This window comes from Suricata suricatta, chromosome 13 (genome assembly GCF_006229205.1).
Source record: "Suricata suricatta isolate VVHF042 chromosome 13, meerkat_22Aug2017_6uvM2_HiC, whole genome shotgun sequence".
In the NCBI taxonomy this organism is placed as follows: Eukaryota; Metazoa; Chordata; class Mammalia; order Carnivora; family Herpestidae; genus Suricata; species Suricata suricatta.
In genome coordinates this window covers 37,475,423-37,501,236 of record NC_043712.1, presented here as the reverse complement: position 1 = coordinate 37,501,236, position 25,814 = coordinate 37,475,423, and the positions used below count along the sequence as shown (strand labels likewise).

Below are 25,814 nucleotides of genomic sequence, written 5' to 3'. Positions count from 1 at the left end.
ATACCACACATTTCTGGTCTTCCTTGTTCTTGGCTGTTCGTGCATGCGTCCTTCAAGTTTCTCTTCCTCCACCTCTTTGTTAAATGTTCCTGTTTCCTAGGACTTTGTCTCAGTCCTCTGTTCTTCTTACTTGATAAGGTCTCACTGGGAGATTACAACTGCTCTTTCAGCCACTGCCTCTGTGCTGTGCTGACTTCTAAACTCTTACCTCCAGATCCTAAACTCTGCCACAAGCTTCAGACTCCATAAACGTGGTATCTGACATGCACTTCACACTCAGCAGAACCACCTTGACATGTTGACCATGCTTATATTGTATTAGTGTTTTAGAAACAGCTGCCTCGCATTTAATGAGATAACTTTATAAAGTTGCTTTAGTAGGTAACTTACCTTTAGTCTGAAGATCTAGATTTAATCAGCTTTAAACTTTTGTTCCATTTTCCTTTTCTTTCTTTCTTTCTTTCTCTTTCTTCCTCTTTCTCTTTCTTTCTCTGTTTTTTTCTTTCTTTTGAGAGAGAGAGTGAGTGGGGAAAGGGGTGGAGAAGGAGGGAGCTAGGGAAGGAGAGAGAGAGAGAGAGAGAGAGAGAGAGAGAGAGAGAAAGAGAGAGAGAGAGAGAGAATCTCAAGCAGTCTCCATGATCAGTGCAGAGCTAAGGTGTGGGGCTCAATCCAGTGATCCTGAGATCATGACCTGAGCCGAGATCAAGAATTGGACACTCAACCACCTGAGCCAGGCACCCCTCCTATTTGTTTTATCTATTCCTTTTTAGTTTTGCAGATATATTTTAAAGTAAATACCAGATATTATTTTACCCTTTTTAAAGTGCCATATATATTATAATCACAGTGTATTCTTGGATTTTTTCTTTTTAAAAAAAAATTTTTTTTACATTTATTCATTTATGAGAGACAGAGTGTGAGAAGGCTAGGGGCAGAGAGAGAGAGACATAGAGTTAAAGCAGGCTCCAGGCTCTGAGCTGTCAGCATAGAGCCTGATGCAGGGCTTGAACTCATGAGCTGTGAGATCATGACCTAAGCTGAAGTCAGATGCCCAACTGACTGAGCCACCCAGGCACCCCTGGATTTTTCAAATTAGAATTGTTTTAGGCTTCTTTTTAAAACAGCTATTTAGGGGCGCCTGGGTGGCTCAGTCGGTTAAGCCTCCGACTTTGGCTCAGGTCAGATCTCACGTTCGTGGGTTCGAGCCCCGCGTCAGGCTCTGTGCTGACAGCTAGCTCAGAGCCTGGAGCCTGCTTCCGGTTCTGTGTCTCCTTCTCTCTCTACCCCTCCCCCTCTCATGCTCTGTCTCTCTCTGTATCAAAAATAAATAAAACATGAAAAAAAAATTTAAAACAGCTATTTAGTGCATCTGAAAAGTTTATAGTCAGTTAACATTTCAATCAGGTCTCTTTGTTCTTCTGATTATTTCAGTGGGTATATCACCCTCTTTACTGATACATTATCAAAGTGGAAGTATAGAGTAGACACGGTTATGACTGAGGGATTATGGGGAAGCCCTGTTGGAAGAAGGTTTAGGATTGAAAAAGAGCCTGCAGTCAGACCATGGCTGCATCCAGCAGACAAGAGTTGTGGACCTGAAATGTGATAGTTTATCAGCACAGAGCGGTTCCAGGACAGTACCATATTTTACCTATGTTAAACATGTTTGGATAAAACTGAAGTATTGTTAGTGAAAGGATTATACTGTTTCTCTTTATAGGTCTTTCTGGAACCTTTTGCTATATTTTAATTTTTTTTCATTCATTTATACAAGTATGATTGAGTGCTCACTATGTCCCAGGCAGCACTGTAGGTAAAAACCTCAGCCCTCAAGGAGTATACATTCTATGTACAGAGTCAGGAAATAAGCAAGGCAAAATAAGTAAAATATATGATATATAAAGTTCAAAAGGTGTGGAGAAAAAATATATAGTATAGAAAAGATATAAGGAATGTTGGGAAATTGGGTTTCAAATTTTTAAAGTATGGCCAGGGACTGCCTCATTGTGAAGATCCCATTTTGAGTAAACACCTGAAGGCACTAAGGGACTGAGCTATGTCTAGGGAAAAGTATTCTAGGCAGAGGGAACAACAAAACCCTCAGGCAGAAATCTGCCTGCAAGTCTGGGGCTAGAAAAGTGGCCATTGTGTTTCCAGAGTAGTGACCTAGGGGAGGAGGAATAACCGTAAGGACCGGAAGTGATGAAGGCCGTTGTAAGGACTTTGGCTTTTACAAGCATGTGATATAGGAAGCGTTGGGAAGTTCTGGGCATGAGTGGCATCATCTAATTTGCATTTTAACAAGCTCCCTCTAGCTGCTGTGTTGAGAATAGACAAGTAGAGCAAGGACACAAGTACTGAAGACTAGTTAGGAGGCCATTTTAATAATCCAGCTGAATGGATAGTGGTTTGGGCCATACTAATAAGGGGTTGGATTCTGGATATATTTTGAAGGTAGAGCCAGCAGGGTTAACTTTCAGATTAAACATGGGATATGAGAAAGACAGCCTTTGGAAAGGGCTTGGAAGAGCTTTGTGGGTTACTCAAAGTTGGCAGTTGTTCCCACATCACTCTATGTGTGTGCATCCTAGTGATCAATTTCACTGTGACTAGATTTAGAAACATCACATATAAAATAGTATTTATTAACAAGCCATAAACTTAATGAATAAGAGAAATGGTAAAACAAAAAGACAACCTTCAGGGTAAAAATCAAAACAACAGTCTATCATAGTCTCGTGTCTGTTCCAAACTTTACTTACTTTTTTGTGTCCTTCTTTTTTTAAGTTTATTTATTTATTTTGGAGAGAGAGCATGGGGGGGGGGGGGCAGAGAGAGAATCCCAAGCAGGCTCTGCGATGACCTGAGCCGAAATCAAAAGTTGGACGCTTAACCAACTGAGCCACCCGAGTGCCCCTAAATCCTTTACTTCTAACTCTGTTCTGTTCTGGAATAGTCAGTGGGCATTTTCTACAAAAAGTATCCCAGATGTAATTGTTGCAAACTATTACTCTGCCCCAGTCAGGTTCTTGTATCTAGATGACTCAAATGTAATCTCACTTTCTAATGAGCTCTTACTTAATTTACCCATTAAGAATCATTCACACATACTGTGCTAACTGGTGGGAAACATAATTAACTTTGTTATTCAGAAATGTTAACCTATGCAGAATAGGGTATTCCTGCTTTTAAGAAAGAATCTAAGTCTGGTTCCTCAGTTTTTATAATGTAATTCAGTTTTATGTTTATCTGTTATTTAAAACAAGTAGATATCCCTTTATCAGCTACATAAAATCTTTATTCCAGGCTTTCCTGACAACAGAAGAACTATCCCAGAAACTTCACTGAAACTTATAAGAGAGAGAAGTTGTAGGACAGAGTAGGTGATACTCATTTATTTATTCATCCATTCATTTAATAAACATTTACTGAGCATGTCCTAAAGGCTGGGCATTGGAAATACAACAGGCCCTGGCCCTGCCTCACAGACCTTATAGTCTTACAGTATTTCTTTTGACATTAAATTGGACAAAGTAATCCAAAAACAAATATTATGGAATGATTAAAATGCAAACTTGTGGGGTGCCTGGTGGCTCAGTCAATTGAGTGTCAGACTCTTGGTTTTGGCTCAGGTCATGATCCTAGGGTTATGGGATTGAACCCCACATTGAGTTCTGCGCTGAGCATGGAGCCTGCTTGGGATTCTCTCTCTCCCTCTGTCCCTCCCCTGCTTGTGTACTTTATACTTAAAAGTGCTTTAGCACAGCACTTGGCATGGTGCAATCAAGGTTAGTTATTTTATTCTTATAACCTAGTGGGCTCTGATAACAAATAAAATAGTGTTATGAAGTAAGTGCTAAAAATAAGGCCTGAAGAAGGAAATTCTCTTTATCTCTGTCTCTCTCTGTCTCTCACACACACACCTCCAAGAGCACCTGACTATACTTGGGATCTAGAAAGACTTTGCTGAGATCATGTTTAAGGGAAAATCTTGAAGTGGGTGACAGTATTAAGGAAAACATATGGGAGGATTCCATGGTACTGCTTTCTTTTAGCAGATGCTGGGCTTCTGAAGCCAGGTTCTGTGTCTCCTTTAATCTAGTAACCCTACCATGGGGTTGTGGTAAACACCAGTAATACCTTTGTGAATAGATCAATGGAGAACTTTCACGGCCACTACTAGAAGAGATATTACCACCCTGGGTTGTTGGAACCTGTGCAGGCTTAGGTTTCTTTCAGCTGACCACTGTAGCTTCATGACCCCCTTCCTAGCATGAATCCATGGATCTGGATCAGATTGAGAAGAGGCAAGGAGAGGTGCTGCATTGCATTGGCTTCTGAGGATGCTTAAGCTGTGTTATGAGGGGCATTTGGTTACTCCAGTTGGTTGCTAGGCAGTTTCTTGGGAGTGTTTCCTCAGTTGTGGGAATCCCCACCTGAATGTCAACTTCCTAAGTCTTCTCGCTCAGTATATTCCTCTTCCTTTTTGGCCCCAAACACTGAACAACCACCTTATTCGGAATCAGACAAGATACTTAAAACCTCTGTGTTTGGATTCTTCTCTCAAATGCCTTTCTGATCCTTGGTTGACTATAAAGTAAGGAATGTTTTTCTATGTTTGAATTAATTCATTTGGTTTTTTTAAACAGGTTCTTTAATTGAACAGCTGACTACAGAAAAATATGAGTGTATGGTGTGCTGTGAATTGGTTCGCGTCACAGCGCCAGTGTGGAGTTGTCAGAGCTGTTATCATGTGTTTCATTTGAACTGCATAAAGAAATGGGCAAGGTCTCCAGCCTCTCAAGCAGGTCAGTCTTTTCTCTCTTCTGAATATTCTCACTCATTTGATATATTCAGGTTTAAAACTTAGCTATTTTTTTTTAAGATTTTATTTTTTAAGTACACCCAACATGGGGCTCCAACTTATAGTCCCGAGATCAAGAGTCATATGCTCCACCAACTGAGCCAGCCAGGCACCCCTTAAACCTATCTATTTAATTCCTCTTAACTATTTTATGTGCTGTGTTGCCTTGAACATGTTTCTGATGACCAATATTAAGCTATAGATTTTAAATCTTTAGCTAAGGGGTGTTTGGGTGGCATAGTCAATAGAGCGTGCAACTCTTGATCCTGAGGTCATGAGTTCAGGCCTAATGTTGGGTGGAGAGCTTACTTAAAAAATAAAAATAAAATTTTTAAAAAGGAAAATATTTTAAACCAGCTAACATAACAGTACTAAAATATATTTGGGACAGAACAAAAATCAGTCCCATTTACTGAAAATGGTAGCTTTTATCCAACTAGCAACTATAGAAAACATTTCCTGTATAGTTTGCTCTAGAAAATTTATAGAAAGCAGTTGTTGGGTTTTGTTTTGTTTTGTTTTGGAAGCAGTTGTTTAGTTTATGCTTAGGATGTTAAAGTTGCTTTACCTTTAACAGATCTTCTCCATAGTATTTTGTGGGTTTTTCCCAAAGTATACTGCTATTTATGGATAGTGCAAATGCTGTTAAGGATGTTTTCTGATCTGTGACTCTTCTAATTTAAGATATCTCGGGGTGCCTGGCTGGCTTAGTCAGTAGACCATGCAACTCTTGATCTCAGGGTTGTGGGTTTAAACCCCATGTGGTATATAGAGATTACTTAAAAATAAAATCTAAAAAAAAGACATCTGGGTTTTCTTGCATGTACTCAAATATTTTATCCTCTTTTTTCTCAAGCCAAGATTTAGATGGTGTTTACCCTAATGTTAGAAATAATACAACATTTTCACCACATAATGAAATGATGTGAATGATGGATGGTAATGCTGTGATGGTAATCATATTGTAGTATATACACTTATCAAATCAACATGTTATATATTTTAAAATTAAACAGAGCTATATGTCATTTATATCTCAGTTGACATTAAAAAAAATGGATACCCATTTGATTATATCTAAAGCCCTTATAAATATAAGCCTAAATGCAGTATTTAAGCAAAGCACTCAATATTGTGATTTTGGTTTTTTTTTTTCTTTAATGTTTATTCATTTTTGATAGAGCATGAACAAGGGAGGGGCAGAGAGAGGTGGGGAGACAGAGGATCCGAAGCGGGCTCCATGCTTACACTAGCAAGCCCAATGCAGGGCTCAAACTCACAAGCTGTGAGATCACATAACCTGAGCTGAAGTTGTATGCTCAACTTACTGAGCCACCCAGATGCCCTAATTTTGTTTCTTAAATGCCTGATAGCTTTAACATGAAATGACTACTGCTGCTTCAATATTATGGCTTCCTTTAGATTTAAATTTTTAAAAATTGCATGTGCTTTTGTAAGAAAGCTATTTTGGTTTCCTCTTATTTTTCTTAACAGATGGCCAGAGTGGTTGGAGGTGCCCTGCTTGTCAGAATGTTTCTGCACATGTTCCTAATACTTATACCTGTTTCTGTGGTGAGTTTTTTTTGCTTTCATTTGAGTCTCTTCCACTTCATGCATGGTAACTCATTTTCCAGCCCAGAAGAAGTGAGGTACTGGGCATGTTTTAGAAGTTACGAATACTAATAAGACTTCAAAGTTACAGGGGTCTATACACATCATCTGCATGTGGCCCATCAGACAGCCGGAGTCCCAGGCCTTTGTACTCTTGTTTGTTCTGGACATGGGCCTTCTCATTGTGCCCACCAGGGGCATGCTGCTGCTGAGCTGTAGCGCTGGTCTGCTTGATGTTATCTTTAGACCAGAGCTGACCAGGTGGCAGAGGCAGGTATAGACATGCACTCCTTCTCACCCTTAACTGTAACAGCTTTAATATTGTCGATTTGAGCACTCTGAGAAAAGAGTAGTGTTGAAATGTATTTTATTTTAATATAAGAAATCAGTCATTGGGGTCTTTATAGTAGAGAAAGATTTTCTGCAAACCAGCAGTACAAACTCTATTCTCCCTCCTCATGGAATACATCTTCCTTTTGTTGAATAGATCAGTTTCCCCTATGTGTTAGTTAAAAACTTTCTGCAATCCAGATGCCATTCCTACTGCTAGTCTATTTTCTTCATGTCTTTTTTAAATTATTTTTCTTGCCTACCTATCTTTTAATAGCTAACCTTCATCTGGTTATTGATTTTTCAAATTTTGCTTCTTAACTATCTGTCTTCCTTCGTGAACCATTGCATTTCTGCTTCTTTTCTCATCGTCTTAATGAGACTCTATTCAGAAATCATCAGTGACCCCTTCCTGACTGAATCCAAGGGTGATTTAGAAGTTCTTAACCTTTTTGGTAGTACAACAGCCCTTGTTTTGACCATGCGTTTTTTGAAATGACTAGTACTTCCTATTTATTTCTGCACACTTTAATTTGTTACTTCTTTTTTCCCATTACTTAAATAGCAGCTTTCACCAAGAGTTGGTCATTGACTTATAAACTAAATCTCTTGGTGAACTCACCTATCTAGAATGTTCTTCTTCATCTTTAAATTCTCGTCACTAACTCCTCATCTATTCAAGTTCTGACCTCATTCTTTTCCAGAGGAAGCCTCCCTTTCTTATGCCTTCTTCACTTTGGCCATTCTTTTATTTGGTATCTGCTGGTCTTGTATGTTTTATTGCCAAACTTTGAGCCTTAAGAGATAATAAAATAATATGTGTTGAAGGAATGAATATTTTGGAATGTACTATTAGAAAGGCAACATGAGGGGTGCTTAGCCAGCTCAGTCAGTAGAACATGAAACTCTTGATCTCAGGGTCATGAGTTCAAGCCCCATGTTGGCCATGGAGTCTACTTAAAATAAATTTTTTTTTAAAAAAAGGAAAGATAACATGAAACTGGAAGCAAGAGATTCATGTAAAACTATACAAATAGGAACAATACCAAGGCTAACTTCCCTTATTTTAAAGGATTAAAAAATATTTTAATATTTATTTTTGAGAGATAAACAAAGACAGAGCAGGAGTGGGGCAGGGGTAGAGAAAGAGAGAGACACAGAATCTGAAGCAGGCTCCAGGCTCCAAGCTGTCAGCACAGAGCCCAGTGTGGGGCTCTAACTCACGAACTGTGAGGTCATGACCTAAGCCAAAATTGGAGGCTTAATTTACTGAGCCACCCGGTGTTCCTAAAGGATTTTTAAACATAACACAACACAATGGAATGAAAAATCTTTACCTTCACTGACAAATTAGCTATGAGGCCCTAAGAAGGTAGAAGAATGTGGGGTGATGGTCAGGATGGTCTGAGCAAGGTAAAATGGTATGGGAATGCAAATAATGGCCTTATTTTACCTGATTACTTTGCCTCACTTTATTCTTTCAGGAGACCATTAACATTCTTTATTATGAACTTATTAATGCAGCAAGGACTATGAAGAAACAGAGGGGAATAAAACTATTAACTTCCCAGAGCTTACAGTCTAAGAGCTAAGGCATCATTAACTTGATGTTCAATAAGTCCAAGGTGCTGAGGGAGATCTTTGGGGTGAATTATGATGTTGGGCTAGATGATTAAGGGAATTCTTAAAAAGGAAGTAGGATTCAACCAGGCTTGAAAACTAGGTAAAATCTTGGTAGGAGAAAAGATTTGTTGAAGAGAATAGCTTAAGCAGAAGTTTAACAATAGGAAGACTTTTTTGAGAAGGGAGAGTCATTGGTTATGGAGCAGGATCTGTGAAGGCAGAGATGTAGGAAATGATTGGAAAGGCAGGGCTGACTTCTTGATGTCAGGCTTACATGTAGGGACTTCATTTGGCAGTCTGTTAGAAGCCACCAAGGACATCAGTGTGATTCTTTATGAAGATTAGTTTGGTGAGAGTAGAAAACTGGGGAGCCGAAACGTTTTGGGGACTTGTAAGATCCCAGATGAAGAATTGTAAAAGTCTGCAGTGGGTATTAGAGTGGGGCAGAAAGGAGGATTTCAAAGTAAACAGGAATTAATAGCGATGGGAAAGGAAATGGGAATAGGAAAAGGAAGAACCCAAATATAGCTCCAAAGTACCATTTTGAAAATAACACCAAGGACAGAAAAAGGCAGCTCAAGAGAACCAGGACTGATGGGACTGTGAGTTCAACTTAAAAGTGTTGAGTTAGAGGAGTGAACAACACATTCAGTGACAAGTGTCCAACTGGGAGTTAAGAATATTTATAGGGGCACCTGGGTGACTGTTGGCTAAGCAGCTGACTTTGGCTCAGGTTATGATCTTGTGGTTCATGAGTTCGAGGCCCACGTTGGGTTCTGTGTTGACCGCTCACAGCCTGGAGCCTGCTTTGGATTCTCTCTCTCTCTCTCTCTCTCTCTCTCTCTCTCTGCTCACCCTCTGTCTTTCTTACTCAAAAATAAATAAACCTTTTTTTTTTTAATTAAAAAAAGAATGAAAAGAGATCAGTACTTGGGGATGATAGTTGCAATTGAGAGTAGTAGATGAGACCCTAGTAGATGAAAGGGTAAGGGGTAAAAAATGTCTAATGCAGAACCCTGGCAGGAAGAAGAAAAATAAAAGATCATTTAGAGTCAAGGAAAAGAGGTGGAGCCTTGAAAGATGATGGGGGGAAACCAGGCCACTGTATTGGAGCAAAAAAGTACAGAGGCAGGGAAGCTTTTGTAATAGTCTGGAGATGAGGTTCTAGCCAACAGAGAGGCAAGATAGAAGTAGCAGGGGAGGTGAGGTGAGGAAAATTAAGAAGATTTGGTGACTAAGTAGAATATGGGAAAGGGGGCACCTGGGTGACTCAGTTGGTTAAGTATCCGACTTCGACTCACGTCATGATCTCATAATTGACAAGTTTGAGCCCTACATCGGGCTCTGTGCTGACAGCTCAGTGCCTAGAGCCTGCTTCAGATTTTGTGTCCCCCTCTCTCTCTGGTCCTCCCCCACTTGCACTCTGCACCTCTCTCTGTCTCTCAAAAATAAATAAACTTTTTTAAAAAAAGAATATGGAAGGAAAAAGAAGAGTAAGGGAAGACTCTAGTTTTTGAGTTTGACTCCAGTGGTGATGGTGTTGCTGATAGAAATAGGGAACACTGAAGAAAGAGGGGTTTAAGAGGGAAGATGCTAACTTTGGCTATAAATGTAGACTGTTTGGGGTGACGATGACAGCCCAAGCAGAGATGTTTGGCAGACGGTTGGACAGGGAGGGCTGGAACTAAGGATTCAGGACAATGCAGAAAATACAGATTTGAAAAAAGAAGAAGAAGAAAAATGTAGTATTGGGGATCCTGGGCCTTTAGGTGTATGGAACTTCTCAACATGAATAAGATTTCTGAAAGATACAAGACAGAAAAGCAGAGGCCAAAGACTGGGAACAGGCCATCAGTTTAGGGTGTAAATTGCCCAAGTAAGGATGAGTTGCTCAGGGGCATGGAGGAGTCCTATGCCTCAGTTTTACTCTTCCTGCCTCTGTGCTAAGTTCAAGGAAGATACTCACTAAAGATTTTCAAAGTGACACTAATTATAAAATTATAGCCCTTTTATGCCTACTTCGTAGCTTTAGAATTGGCAGTTTCCTACTGTACAGGGGATCTGTGTCCTTTTTATCTCTTCCTGCCCCTTCCCCATCTGTCAACCCATTGTTCTCTTCCCTTATTTCTTATTTCTGATCCTTAGAGCAGGATATTCCCATATCATTCAAGGGCCCATTTACAAAAGACAGATCTCATAGTGTTTGTTTAATCTTAGGTTAAATGTGTCCATTAGTCAAAGTGGCATTTTCGTGAGTAAAAATGACTTTTTATTTCTCTTTTCCAGCTAATCCAGAATTTAAGGTTTATCATACTCAGTGAAGCTTTTGATGAGTAGCATTACAGTTATTTTTTTAAATTTTAGGATGTGGGATAATATATTTGTCAGACTAATGGAAACTACACTGAAGTTTCATGCTGTCTAGCTATATTGTACTGTTTCATTAAACTCTAGGATGCAGTTGAAGTTTATACCATTGACTCTCTGATCTGATATGTTTTAGGCAAGGTAAAGAATCCGGAATGGAGCAGAAATGAAATTCCACATAGTTGTGGTGAGGTTTGTAGAAAGAAACAGCCCGGCCAGGACTGTCCACATTCCTGTAACCTGTAAGTTGGAACACTAGACCCCTGGGGGTAGATACACTTTGCCCGTGGCTCTGAGTACATGTATCTAGTGGTTAGCATGTAACAGGGTGGGGTGAAGGGCAACATGGTACCATTTGCTGAGCACTTACACTGTGCCAGGCACTCTGCAGGAGTTAACTCATCAAATCCTTACAACACTGCACTGATGTATAGATACTTATTATCTCTATTTTACTGATGAGGCTCAGAAAGGCTGAGCATCTTGTCCAAGGTCATATAGTGCTAAGACATGGTGGAGCTGAGATTTCCAAAGTCAGTGCTCCTACCACTACATTATACTTCTGGCTTCTAAGAAGAAATATCCCCCCCATAATATCCAGGTCCCAGCAGAGTGTATAAGACAAACTTCTGTCTATAGAATCCTGTTTCACAATGTATTTAGGATGTGAATCCCTTCTGTACAATAAGTAGCCAGCTTGACAATGTATCCAGTCAGTTTCTAAATAATAAGAGGGGCTGTGTGGGTGGCTCAGTCAGTTGAGCATCTGACTTTAGGTCATGATCTCATGGCTTGTGGGTTCAAGCCCCCACTGGCCTCTAGGTTGACAGCTCAGAGCCTGGAGTCTACTTCGGATTCTGTGTTCCTCCCGCTCTGCCCCTCCCTCGCTCATGCTCTGTCTCTTTTTCTCAAGAGTAAATAAAACATTAAAGCAAATTCTTTTTAAGTAATAAGATGAATAGGAGTACCTGTGTGGCTCAGTTGGTTAAGCATCTGACTCTTGGTTTTGGCTCGGGTCATGGTCTCATGGTTCATGAGATAGAGCCCCACGTCAGCCTCTGCTGACAGCATGGAGCCTGGTTGGGGTTCTGTCTTTCTTCCTCTCTCTCTACCCCTCCCATGCTCACGTGGGCTCTCTCTTTCTTTCAAAATAAATAAACATTAAAAAAATTTTTTTAGGGGTGCCTGGGTGGCTCAGTCGGTTAAGCATCCGGCTTCGGCTCAGGTCATATCTCACATTCGTGGGTTCGAGCCCTGCGTAAGGCTCTGTGCTGACAGCTAGCTCAGAGCCTAGAGCCTGTTTCCAGTTCTGTGTCTCCTTCTGTCTTTGCCCCTCCCCCTCTCATGGTCTGTCTCTCTCTGTATCAAAAATAAATAAAACATTAAAAAAAATTTTTTTTAATTTTTTAAAAATAAATAAATAATAAGAGGTATCCCAATACTAACAGTTGATCAGTTACAAATGACAAAATTCTACAGCTTTAACTTCAGACAAATGTTTAATTCCTGGATTCAAGTCACTCAATAGTTGTATGATCTTGGACAAATTACTTAACTTCTTTAAGCCTCATTTTCTGCATCTGTAAAATAGTAATGATATGAGCAACAACACTTATGCACATCTATCAATATTAATTAATGCATCTAAGAGGCTTGGTACAGAGTCTGGCACATGGTAAATGGTTAAGTAATGGTAACTTGGTTTTATTACCCAAATTTAAGAGTAAAACAGACATCAAACTGTTATCTTGGTGCTTCTGATGCATGGAGCAGGGGTAAATGTTGGGCCAGAGACACCGTGGTCACGATTGGTGGTGCTGGGGAATTGTCTGTGGTGGGAGAGCTGTCCAGATGAGGCTACCCAGCCTGGCCTGCTACCTGCCAGGTAGTCGGCCCCTCCCCTTCTTTCACTGCTTCCATAGGTCCTTCCTCAGAACGCAGGGATTCATCTGTCTAAACTGTTCCTTCCCTCAGTTGGCATTTTAAGTAAATTCAATAATAACAAGTTAACCCTCTGCATGAACTATCATTCTGAAGCCTTTAGCAGAAATGGCCCTGTCATGACTACCAGAAAACATCAAAAGTGATGCAGATCAGGTGGTCTGAACACCATGTCTGAAGGAAAAGGAGGCCCTAAAACCTGCTCCTTTGTGGCTTTGGAAGTCCTTCTCCTGGCAGCTGCCCTGTTACTCCTGTCAAGTCCCTAGAGGTGGTTGAATCCTATTCCCTGACAATAGCTTTCAAAAGAAAACCTTGAATTTTTTTCATTTATATGTATCAGGACACAGAAGCCACAGTTGGCCCCTTTGCGTTTCTATTTTGGGTTGTTTCATAGATTATAAAATTCTTTGGAGTGATTATTTTAAACCCTCTTTACACATTAGAATCATTAAGGAGCATTTTAAAACACCAGTGCCCTATCTTTACCTTGGAGCAATTGAATCAGTCTCTGGGTGTGGGTCTTTCCCTGTGATTCTAATATAGAGCCAGAGTTGTGAACCACTGCTCTAAAGGTTATAAAAACTTGGGGTTGAGGGGCACCTGGGTGGCTGATTCCATTAGGTGTCTGACTCTTGATTTCAGTTTAGTTCATGATCTCATGGTTTGTGGGATTGAGCCCTGAGTCAGGCTCTGTACTGGCAGTGTGTAGCCTGCTTGGGATTCTCTCTCTCCCTCTCTCTCTCTGTCCCTCTCCTGCTCGCTCGCTCTCTCTTTCTCTCTCAAAAATGAATGAACTTTAAATACACACACACACACACACACACACACGCACACACACACCTGGGATTGAGTCTAGGTCTGGGGAATATTTGAAATAACCTGGAGTCATCCACAGCTGACCAGCAATGTATTTGTCAGTTTAAAGCTATTTAAATATGCAGCCATGAAAATTGTTTTCCTGAAAGGTTTGCAGCATATCTGCAACAGTGAAATATAACTGCTGAATGATAAGAGTCATCTTTAAAGAAATGCTAAACTTCAGTCTCATGTGGATTCTGTCAAAATGGGTCACCCTAGAAAACTAAGCACTTGTTCCTGGATTGTTTTTAGTGTTTAAAACTTATTTTGAATTATCAGAGCTGGTTTAGGAGTCATATTTAAAAATCCAGCCAGACCACTGTATAAACACATCTGGTTTTTGTACCAGATTCCTTTACGGACTTAATTAATTAAACTTGGTTGTAATGGCCTATAATTCCCTAAGAATTGTGATTTGCCATCACATAGAATACACCCCCCCAAACGTTTTCAAAGAAGTTCCCAGAATGTTTTTTTTTTAATTTTTTAATGTTTTATTTATTTTTGATACAGAGAGAGGCAGAGCATGAGAGGGGGAGGGGCAGAGAGAGAAGGAGACAGAACCGGAAACAGGCTCCAGGCTCTGAGCTAGCTGTCAGCGCAGAGCCCGACGCGGGGCTCAAACCCACGAATGTGAGATCTGACCTGAGCCGAAGTCGGAGGCTTAACCGACTGAGCCACCCAGGGACCCTCCCAGAATGTTTTTTAAGTGGTTGTATTTGTAAACTAGTGTGTAAGTTATCACAGTATCTGCTTTGAACAGAATAGTATCTATATGAATATATAAATTCTATTTTGTAATTTTTTTGGTTTCTTTATATTACACTCCTGGAAGAAGCATTCTGTTCAGAAGTCTAATTCTGACCTATCACATATCTCTTAAGTCAAATTCTTTCCATGAATCCCTTTCCCCTTTGTTCTTTCTTCATGCCTTCCCTCATGTCAGCCTTCTTTTCACTGTTCTGATTTTTAGCCCATCACCTGATTATGTACTAGCTGATAATAAATGTCTGTACTTCTCACGGACCTACTAGATTTATGCTTTATTGCTTCACTCAGGTTCTGATCTTCTAAAAGATTCCATTGCCCATCCTGCCATTCATCTGAGTAGCAAGCTATTTTTATCCCTACACATCTCACTAAGTGGGCTAAGACCATATATGGAAATGTTATCTTTGTCAGACCCAAATAAAACCAGTATTTTGACTTGGGCTTTACTTTCCTGGTTAGATATTCTAGGATGATAATGCCATCAGTCCTTTCTCTATGAAAACATTTTTTTATCTTTGTTTAAATCGTTTAATCAACTTTAGACAAAGGCTAAAACATTTCAGGGTAGGTTTATTTGTTGCCACATTCACAATAAGACCCAGTAGGGGCAGCTTTGTTCAGGTTTGGATACATGAGCATGATTTATTCATCTAAGCCCTTCTCTTTCAGTCTCTGCCATCCAGGACCTTGCCCACCATGCCCTGCCTTTACGACTAAAACTTGTGAATGTGGACGTACCAGGTAAAGTTAGAACTGCACTCTAAAGACTTCACTTTCTACATTGATGATTTATCTGTGAATTTCTAAAGTAAAAATTAATAGGTAGATATAAATAAGTGGTAAGCATAAATAGTACCTTTTTGTAAATAGTAGTTTGTTCTGCTGGCCCAATCGTGTTTTGCAGTCTTATAAATGATTAAGAAGTTATATGTGTGGTGAGATTACCCATTTCAAGTGAAATGCCAAGGTGACAGGTACTTTTTTCTTAACCTCACTAGTGGGTGAAAGAACCAGGATTGAACCCAGGCTTGTTAAAGTTTAGGATGCAGGGGCCATTTACCTGTACCTAGCATAATATCTACCATCTAGGAGGTTTTCAGTGAATATTGTTGAATGAAAGAATAAGTGACCCCAGAGTCCACCCTCTTTTCAGTGCAAGGATCAGTGGTAGTTATGGAAGGTCTCTAAGGCCCAGTAAGACCCTGAAATGATTTCTGAACCACAAGACAAAATGGGATTGAGCCAATTTTCTGTGAATCTCATTTGTTTAGTATTTACTGAATTTACAAGGATAGTCATGTGACCTGAGAGTCACATGCGAGGGCTCTGGGTTAGAAAGACCAGGTTAGATCTAGGCTCTGCCATTAACTGGTTACTGACATGGGCAAGTTGCTTGAGCCTCATTTTTCTTATCATAAAATAGAAATAATAGTGTTCACTTCCAGGAATTAATATTAGACATGATGCTGAGCCCTGGAAACTGATTTTTGTGTATTTAACAGTGACTTTTAATAGGGAATAGAATAAAGCTCTTTTTGTTGGGGCACCTGGGTAGCTTAGTTGATTAAGTGTCCGATTCTTGGTTTGGCTCGGGTCATGATCTTACAGTTCATGGGATTGAACCCTATGTCAAGCTCTGCACCAACAGCATGGAGCCTGCTTGGGATTCTTTCTCTCCCTCTCTGCCCCTCTCTCACTCACTCTCTCTCTCTCAAAATAAACTCTTTGTGGGAGAGTAGACTCCAAGCTCTAAACCATTACCCTGGAAGAGACCTAATGATAGTTGTCCAAAAGGACACACCTCATTTCCTTATCTAGCCAATTAAGTCAGCAAAATTAGGATGCTCACTGGAATAAAGCCAGAATGATTTTCCCATGCAAAATCAAAGTCACATACAGTATGTTCTTAAGTATTATAACTGCATAAAATACCAGAGTACTAGGTCCCAGGAGAATACTATTGTACTTCCAGTCTAAGTATATGCATTATAACTACCCTACCTCCCTGTAACTTACCTACCTCCATCTGTAAGATACTGTGGGAGCTCTAGGTTCTTTCCCTTCCTCTCTGAGAGGGGGAGTTCCCCTACATTGTGGAAACTCAGAAGAAATCCACAGAGAAGAGCTTCACTTTTTCACTGGTCAGAATGTAGGAGAGAGAGAAAGGCAGGATGGGAAATAAGGAAAGCAAAGCAGAAGGAAAAAGAAAGAGCAGAGAAGAGGAGAGTAACTGGGGAAATAAAGACTGGGGGAGGGAAATAGGAAAGTGGGGAAGTGGGGCCAAGAGAAAGATTTCATAGTTTTGGAGGGGAAAGTTTGGGCTCTGTTGTTTAGCTATCCAATAGGAGCTTGTCCAATATTACACTTATTCTGTCTTACATCTGTTTTCTTTCCAGGCACACAGTTCGCTGTGGTCAGTCTGTTTCTGTCCACTGTTCCAATCCATGTGAAAACCTTTTGAATTGTGGTCAGCACCATTGTGCTGAGCTATGCCATGCTGGTCAATGCCAGCCTTGTCGGATCATATTGAACCAGGGTAAGTGGTGGGCATACCAACCAGCAATGCTTGTGTACTATCCTAGAACCTTATCAATAGTTGTCTTGATGACATGGATTGGTTCAAATCTATAGTCACAAGACCTCTGTAGCTCTGTACCTTGGATAGAAAGATTTGGAGATATATTAATGCGTAGATGGTTTTCATTATTTTAGTTACATAATACCAGTATAGGTCATTGGCCTATAGAATTTGAACAGTAGATTTTAAAATGCTGTTTAAAAGTAACTACTTGGGAAATTAAAAATAAATAAATAAAAAGTAACTATTTGTAAAGGATCTAGAAAGGCCAAAAAAATCTTGAAAAAGAATGAACTCGAAAGGCTTAAACTGTCTGATTTCAAAACTTTTAAAGTTCCAATAATCATAACATTGCAATTGTTGCTGTTAAATGTAGACTACTAGGTGCATGGAAGAGACTAAGGTCCAGAAATAGACCCACAATTATATATACAGTCAGTTGATTTTCAACCACAATGTTAAGTTAACTCAGTGGGAAATCTTTTTACAGATCTTGCTAGAACAACTGGATGTATACCTAAGAAAAAAACCTCAACTCCTATCTTACTCTTTTCACAAAATTAATTCTTCATGGATCACAGACTTAAATGTAAAACCCAGAAACATAAAGCTTCCAGTATAAACTGTAAGAGAATATTTTCACAACTTAAGGGTTAGGTAAAGATTTCTTGGACAGAGCAACAAAAATACCATAAAAGAAAAAAATTGATAACATTGAACTTTATAAAAATTTAAAACATCTGTTCATCAGAAGATACCATTAAGATTTAAAGTACTCTTACAAAGTAACTAAAACAGATAAACAACTTATTGAGCAAAAGACTTGAACAGATACTTCACAAAACCTGTAAATAGCCAACAAACATCAAAAGGTGCTTCACACCTTTAAATACTAAGGAAATGTAAGTTAAAACCGTAATGAGTAATATAGTATAACCACTTTAGAAAACAATCTGGCAGTTCCTTAAAAGGTTAAATATAGAATTTTACCACATGACCCAGTAATTTCACTCCTCGGCACATATCCAAAAGAGATGGAAATATATGTCAAAAAAAACTTGTAAATGCATGTGCATAGTGGTACCGGTCATCATAGTCAAAATGTGGAAACAATTCAAATGACTGTCACTTGATGACTGGATAAACAAATGTGGTATAGCCATACATTGGATTATTATTCATCCATGAAAAAGAATGTAGTATTGATACCTACAATGAAGTAGATGAACCTCCCAAACAGTACCCTTAAGTGAAAGAAGCAAGTCACAAAGAAACACATACTGTATGATTCATCTGTTTTTACAATAGCCCCTGATTTGCAGAGATTCTGGGCTACAATATATTGATACTCTATAGAGTTTTATTAAATTTTACCTTGATGTGATGCTGTTGATCTGTGTTGGCACCTAAAATAAGTAACAGCCCTATGAAATGTTTTGTGTTGTGTATTCTAAGGATTCCACATAAGGAACTGTGCCAGGTAATACCCAATGTTCTCTTTATGGGTTGTCTTGGGAGAAATTCCTGTCTGGCCTTAGTTCCAAGACTAGTTGATTTTCCTGACTATTGATCTTTTTATCTTAGAAGCTTTGTGTAACTGCCCTGATGTTTGTCTTTATAGTGTACTTTTGTTTTTAACTATGATTTATTCTATATCTCTACCATTTTTCTGCTTTTCACATCTTTAATTTTATGGGGGTTTTTGTTATATTTCATATGTCTTTACATGCTACCTCAAATCCTTTTGAGATAAGGCAGTAGTTAAGTATATACTAGCAGTTTGGTCTTAACAGTATGGACTGTGGTGTGAGTGCCCCTTTGATGTGGGCCGTTTTTAGTTCTGGATTCATACTGTGCTTTTACTTAGCTAATTCAACCAGGTGGTTTTTGTACAAATTTGTATGGATCCCAGTTTCTGCCTTTCTGTTTCTGTGTAGTTGATTTTTCAAACCCAGGGGAAGATTTTTTGTTTGTCCATAATAAATATCTAGGAGAGTGTTATAGCCATGAGTGTAGTTTGGTTCTCTTTATTTGTAATTCTCCTAGGATCCCTTTCAGCCTAATCTAGAGATTTAATAAGCATTCCTTCTAGGGGTTCATTCATGTTTGATAAAAATGCTGAATAGGTTAAAGCTGGCAGCAGAGACCTTCTCCCAGACTCCTTTAGTTCTATACTTTTCAACCAGAAATGACTCTATCCAAGTCCTCTGTCACCAGCTCATATTGCTCTCTCTTGTGCCTAAGCATACAAGGGCTTTTCAGTATTGTTCTCAGATTGTTTCCTGATTGATCAGGGGCGCCATTTGGGGTCTTTGGGTTTTCTTGTTTTTTAATTTTTTTTATGGTTTTTTTTTATATTTGAGAGAAAGAGACAGACACAGCGAGCAGGAGAGGTGCAGAGAGATGGAGATAGAATCTCTGCTCTTAGCACAGAGCCCAAGGTGGGGCTCAAACTCATGAACAGTCATGACCTGAGCGTAGTCGGACACTTAACTGACTGAGCCACGTAGGCACCCCTCCATTTTGTTTCTATTGTCACAGTTTTCTGACCTTTGATTCTTTTTTGTTTTTAATTGAAGTATAATTAACATACAGTGTTATATTAGTTTCAGGTGTACAGTATACTCATTTGACAACTCTATGCAGTATTACTCAGTGCTCTCCACAATAAGTGTACTCTCTGTCACCATCTATTGTTAAAGTATTGACTGTATTCTCTGTGCTGTACTTTTATCTCGTGACTTGTAACTGGAAGTTTGTACCTCTTAATCCCCTTCACCTATGTCATCCGTCGCTCACCCTACCTCCCTGTGGCAACTATCAGCTTGTTCTCTGTATTTAAGAGTCTTGGGGTTTTGTTTGTTTGCTTGTTTATTCATTTGTTCTTTAGATTCACATATAAGTGAAATCATACAGTATTTGTCTTTCTCTGTTGGACTTACTTCACTTAGCACAATACACTAGAGGGGTCCATCTATGTAGTTGCAAATGGCAAGGTCTCATTCTTTTTTATGGCTAAGTAATAGGCCTGTGTGTGTGTGTGTGTGTGTGCACCACATCTTTATCCATTAATCTGTTGACAGCTCTGGTTTTTTCTATATCTTGGCTATTGTAAATAATGTTGCAACAAGCATAAGATGCATGTATCTCCTCAAATTAGTGTTTTGGTTTTCTTTGGGTAAATACCTATTTGTGGAATTGCATGGCATTTATGTTTTTAGTTTTTTGAGGAACCTCCATAGTGTTTTCCACAGTGGTTGTACCAATTCCTGTTCTTGCCAGCATTGCACAAGGGTTCCTTTTTCTCCACATCCTCACCAATATTTGTTATTTCTTATATTTTTGAGACTAGGCATTCTGACTGATGTGAGCTGATCTCTCATTGTGGTTTTGATTTCCATCTCCCTGATGACTGGTGATATTGAGCATCTGTCAGCCATGTGTGTGTCTTTGGAAAAATATCTTTTTGGGTCCTTTGCCCATTTTTAATTGGATTGTTTGTGCTTTTGGTGTTGAGTTGTAAAAATTCTCTCTTTTTTTGTAAGTTTATTTATTTTGAGAAGAGAGAAAGAGACCATGTGTGCACACGGGGGAGGTGCAGAGAAAGGGAGGCAGAGAGAGAATGCCAAGCAACCAAGGCGGGGCTCAGTCTCACAAACCATGATATCATGACTGAGCTGAAATCAAGAGTCAAACGCTTAACTAATTGAGCCACCCAGGTGCCCCAAGATAAATTTTCATTGTAAATTGAAAATGTAAAGTGACACTTAGAAACATTATATAAGGTGATGAAAATTACCTTATCAGATTTTGTTACATAGTAATACATCAGAAAAATAACTCCTTAAACATAACACATATTTATTCCTGAACTCAAGAAATAAAGAAACTCATTATGTTGTTGTTTGGAGGTTACATTTTACTAACATCATTTTCAAACAACCCAGCATATTGAGAATATGTAACAAAAGAGGAAATTGAACAAATTGTAGTATTAGATTCTCTCCTATTTTCTCACTGCTGATAGTTTAAATTCAAAGTTCAGTATTCTGCCTATTAGCAACATTTTATTAAGTCTATAATTAGTGATTCTACCTTTTCCTCAAGGGACATTCCATTTCCAATTTGAAAGAACCATTACTGAAGAAAGCTTCTCATTATATCTTTTTTTTAATGTTTTATTTATTTATTTATTTTTGAGAGCGAGCGAGACAGTGTGAGCAGGGGAGGGTCAGAGAGAGAAGGAGACACAGAATCTGAAACAGGCTCCAGGCTCTGAGCTAGCTGTCAGCACAGAGCCCAACGTGGGGCTCAAACCCACGAACTATGAGATCATGACCTGAGCCCAAGTTGGACACTTAACCTATTGAGCCACCCAGGTGCCCCCTCATTATATCTAAAAACATTATTTCAAAATGTTTAGTTTTTATAGGTCCCAATAAATGCTTTTTGCTAACGCCACAGAGAGCCTTGGACATAGGACAGAGGGTATCGCTGAAATACTCTTTTTTTACGTATGAAGTTCTTGCCCTTAAAAAAATAATAAAGGGATCTAGATTTTGTAAGATGTTAGTGATAATTAATAAGAAACCTCTCTAAAACCCCACAAAAATTGACTGGAAAGAGCATCTCCTGACCATTGAAGTCATTTAAAGCATCAATTAAGTTATGGCCTGAAGTTTGAGATTCTGTCACAAATTTATGGTGATTGAGTTCACCCTCTACTTTTACCAGTGTAGGCATGTTAGAACTCGTTATTTCTTGAACACTTAGGGAAATCTATAGAAATTAAGCTGGGTTCTTTAGCAAATAAAAATCTTCAGTTGTTTGAACTTTTTACTCAGTATCAGTACTCAAACATGATTACTTCAAATTCAACAATAGTAGAATACAAATTATTAAGGATTTTATATTGTACCTATTTTTTTATTCCTTTTTAGCAGTAGAGAGTTTTTCCAAACATTTTCTGTGAACCCCAGTATATAAAGTACTCTATCTCTGCTGCTTGGGTTGAAGTGAAGATGGGAAGGATTTAGTCATCAACTCCTCCATGACTCTACTTCCATCTTTGTACCATCTCCAGAGGACCCCAGGGAGCCTCACAGTGAATGGCTTTTAGCCATGGCCTCATGGGCCAGATAGTAGCCTCTTAATTAAAAGGATTGCTTCACTTTAATGCTGCTTTGGGGATGTGCTGCAGAGGCACCATGGGATTATCAGCAGTCTTACAAGGCCTTTTTTACTTTTATGATAAAGCCTCTTAGGTAGGTCTTAGAGCTGCTATATATATGCCACATTCATTTCTGCATCAGGTCTGATCAACATTAATGAATAGCATTTTGTGTTTTCTTATAGATTGTTTGGAATATTTTAAGAACCCATACAGGTTACTAACCTTTGTTTCTGAAATTGTGTTCTCAAGTATGCTACTGTGGCAACACTTCCCAAGACGTGTTATGTGGAACAGATGTAGGAAAGTCTGACGGATTTGGCGACTTTGGCTGTTTAAAGATATGTGGCAAGTAAGGTTTTATGTTTTTCTCAGTTAGAATAAAGCTGTATTTTATGCAACAATTACGTAATAGTCTGTTGTTTTTCTTCAACAGGGACTTGAAATGTGGGAACCATGCGTGTTCTCAAGTGTGCCACCCTCAGCCCTGCCAGCCATGCCCAAGGCTCCCCCAGCTGGTGCGCTGTTGCCCTTGTGGCCAAACTCCTCTCAGCCAATTACTAGAACTTGGAAGTAGTGGTCGGAAAACATGCATGGATCCTGTCCCTTCGTGTGGAAAAGTGTGCGGCAAGCCTCTGCCATGTGGTTCCTTAGGTAACTAGTAGGCATAAACTTGTCTTTAAAAAATATATGAATGGAAGTGTTTGGCAGCAGTGACTTCATAAGCAGAATAACATCAAATTTTAGTTATAATATCAGAGGCTTTAAAAAATATTAGCGAAATAGTAAACAAATTTGTGTGGGCACTTTTTCTTTCCTCCTCACAATATACTTGTAAAAACTCACATTTGCCCAAGTGATCTCTTCTGCTTCAGATATTTTATTGCCAACTCAGGACAGCTGTGGTGAGATACTATCCCATGAGGGGGTTATAATTTCTCTTAGTACCCTACACTAGTATGAACACGATCTATCCTTTTACTAATCCAGGGTTCAGTGAGTGTCTAAAGGCATTTTCATATGATAAGATCATGTTGAATAACTCGGTGAGATGTTTAAGAACTAAAATTCTAAGTACAGTAGAACTGCAGCCATTGGGACCACTTAAGAAGTACATTCTTTATAGCTAATTTTCCCGTCTAGTTGAGGTATAAGACCTCCTGAGCATCACTTTGGATGGACAGTTTTCTAAAATTCGCATTTTCTTCTTCCTTTAAATAAAAGTTACTGAAGATAAGTTTTTCCCCTTTGTTGACCCAGAGTCATCATTTTCCTAAACCTCAGCTATTGTATTATTCTGGATACATTAGTGCTCTCAGGGCCTGCTGAGGTTTCTCAGGCAATTTCCCCACACCAGTGTGCAGTTTGAATTGTTTACCTACTTGTTAAAGCTTTTGGTTGTTTATTTTCCTGGCAATGCTTTTAGCGTGCCTATGTGCCTACCATTAGTGAGTCTCCCTTTCTTCTGACTTGTGGCTTCTGATTACTTGGGCTATAGAAACCAGAAAAAATTTGTTGGAATTAGCTATAAAGTAATAGTCTGAGTTCTGAGACGTTGTGAGGCATTCCTTGGGGGATGTACTAGTATAGTTTTGCAAGGACTTGGCACCTTCTCTCCTGGGGGAGTGTTCAAAGGCTGTGTGTTTAGAAGAATGGACGTAGGCAACTGAGTTTGTATAAGAGAAGTGTTCCTATAACTGTGGCAAATCTAAAATCTTTAGGTTTGATTTCCATGTTTATCAAAGAGAGAAATTTCACATTTCTTCCAAACACCAGCAGGAACCAGTAGGTACATCCTACTGTATTTTCTACAGTCTAACTTTAAAATTGTGTATAAAGGAGAAATGTTCTTTTCTTACATGTTTTTTAATTTTTTTATGTTTTTAAATTTATTTTTGAGAGACAGAGAGACAGCACAAGCAGGGAGGGTCAGAGAGAGAGGGAGACACAGAATCTGAAGCAGGCTCCAGGCTCTGAGCTAGCTGTGAGCACAGAGCCTGATGTGGGGCTCAAACCCACAAACTGTGAGATCATGACCTGAGCCGAAGCCAGACTGACTGAGCCACCCAGGCGCTCCTCTTTTCTTATATTTTAAATCACGTTTCTACTGCATTAGAAAAATCAATTGTCTATTGGTTTTCTTTGCCAACTGTGAAAAATATATCTTCAGATAAACTCTGTAAAGTGGAGATAAAATGACTTCAAAACCAAGAAGGTTGGTGAAGGTCTTCCCTTTTCAGAAAGCTAACGGGTCAGTTTTATAACAATTTTATATACAGTGACCAGAAGAAATCCTACCATGGGGCTAAGATATGTTAGCAGTGAGAGAAAGAGTAAATGTGAAATGGGTAATGCACGGGGCTTGAGCAAGAGAAGGATAGTAGTTATCAGTATAAACCAGCGCCAGGTGTAGGGTAAGAACAGATCAAGGGATTTGAGGGTAACCACTATACCTCATCAGGTTTTTAATCATGGAAAATTTGTGAGGAATTAGGCTGAGTTGGATTGAGAAGCTCAAAGACAAGCCCATGTGAAAACAGTGACACTCAAGTTTATTCAGATCTGGCTTATCTGTAGAAAGTTTGCTGAGGTCTTTTAATGTCTCGCTCAGGAATTTCTATCCTAGATAAATAGCTTTAGGACAAGACACTAGGGAGAGTTCTGCTTTCAGGATGGGAACATGAGGAGCTACATGGACCCACTTCCCAGCAAAACAAGCAAAACTGGGAAAAGCAATCATTTGAAGTCTCTGGAAATTGTCCGATGAGCATACATCAAATGAAGAAGTATTATTATTAAAGAAAATATACCAAAACTCAGTAAGAACAGCAAGGATCTGTGTTGTTTAAGTCACAGTCCATACCCTCCCTTCCACCCCCCAGCTCAGCTTAACGAAAGCTCCCCTCAGGATAGGTGTGTCAAGAAGAAGAGGCTTCCTCTATCCTAAGACCCCAGTCCGGGGTTACCAAGTTTCACTGGGAGGAGCACACGGCCAGCATTTTTCATCCCCTCTAACTCCAAATTGAAAAGACTAAATTTCTGGGACACCCGGCTGGTTCAGTTGGTAGAGCATGCAATTCTTATTGGGGTTATAGGTTTGAGTCCCACCTTAGGTGTAGAGATTACTTAAAAGTAGAATCTTGAAAAAAAAAAAAAAGGCTAAATTTCTGGTAAACACAGCTGAGAGGTTTGGGGGCTCCCTTCCATACAGCCCAACCCATAAGTCAGAAGTTTTACTCCAGTCACAGCAGATTCGAATATTGGGGCTCCAGTCATCTTCACCCCAGCTCACTTGTAGAGCAGAGGATCTACACTGGGAGAAATAAGCCATGCAAACCAGAGGCTGCCGTCCCACTCAGCACCAAAAGTGACTGAGACTTTTCCCAGGGAGAAAGGTAGTCTATAAAAAAGCTCCAAAGTACTCCCCGAAGGAAAGGACTTGAATTTGAAACAGTGTGGGGAAGTTCAGGCCAAAAGACCCTTGAGAAAACAATAGCTCCTCTTAAGGGCAGCTAGCTCAACTGTAAGCCAGCTAATCCAGCAGAAAGAACCAGGGAAAGAGACTTGCCTCAAAGTCTACCCTTACCCGACTCCATTGGATCAGACTGCTAAGCAGTTTATGCCCAACAGAGAGCAAGTAGAATGAAGAAAAGTGAACAGTCCTTCAAAGAAATGGAGGTACTTTGAATCACACAAACATA

At 39.4% G+C, this 25,814-nt stretch overlaps 1 protein-coding gene across 1 annotated transcript in view; it reads left to right on the top strand.

Moving 5' to 3' along the window:
• Positions 1-25,814, top strand: part of NFX1 (nuclear transcription factor, X-box binding 1) — a 72,552-nt gene that overhangs the window by 11,738 nt on the left and 35,000 nt on the right. Inside the window, exons 3-9 of the mRNA XM_029920060.1 lie at positions 4,650-4,808; positions 6,359-6,436; positions 10,932-11,037; positions 15,035-15,106; positions 16,762-16,901; positions 22,366-22,465; positions 22,550-22,767. Coding sequence (XP_029775920.1) covers positions 4,650-4,808; positions 6,359-6,436; positions 10,932-11,037; positions 15,035-15,106; positions 16,762-16,901; positions 22,366-22,465; positions 22,550-22,767 — 873 coding nt within the window. The remainder of the gene's footprint in view (positions 1-4,649; positions 4,809-6,358; positions 6,437-10,931; positions 11,038-15,034; positions 15,107-16,761; positions 16,902-22,365; positions 22,466-22,549; positions 22,768-25,814) is intronic.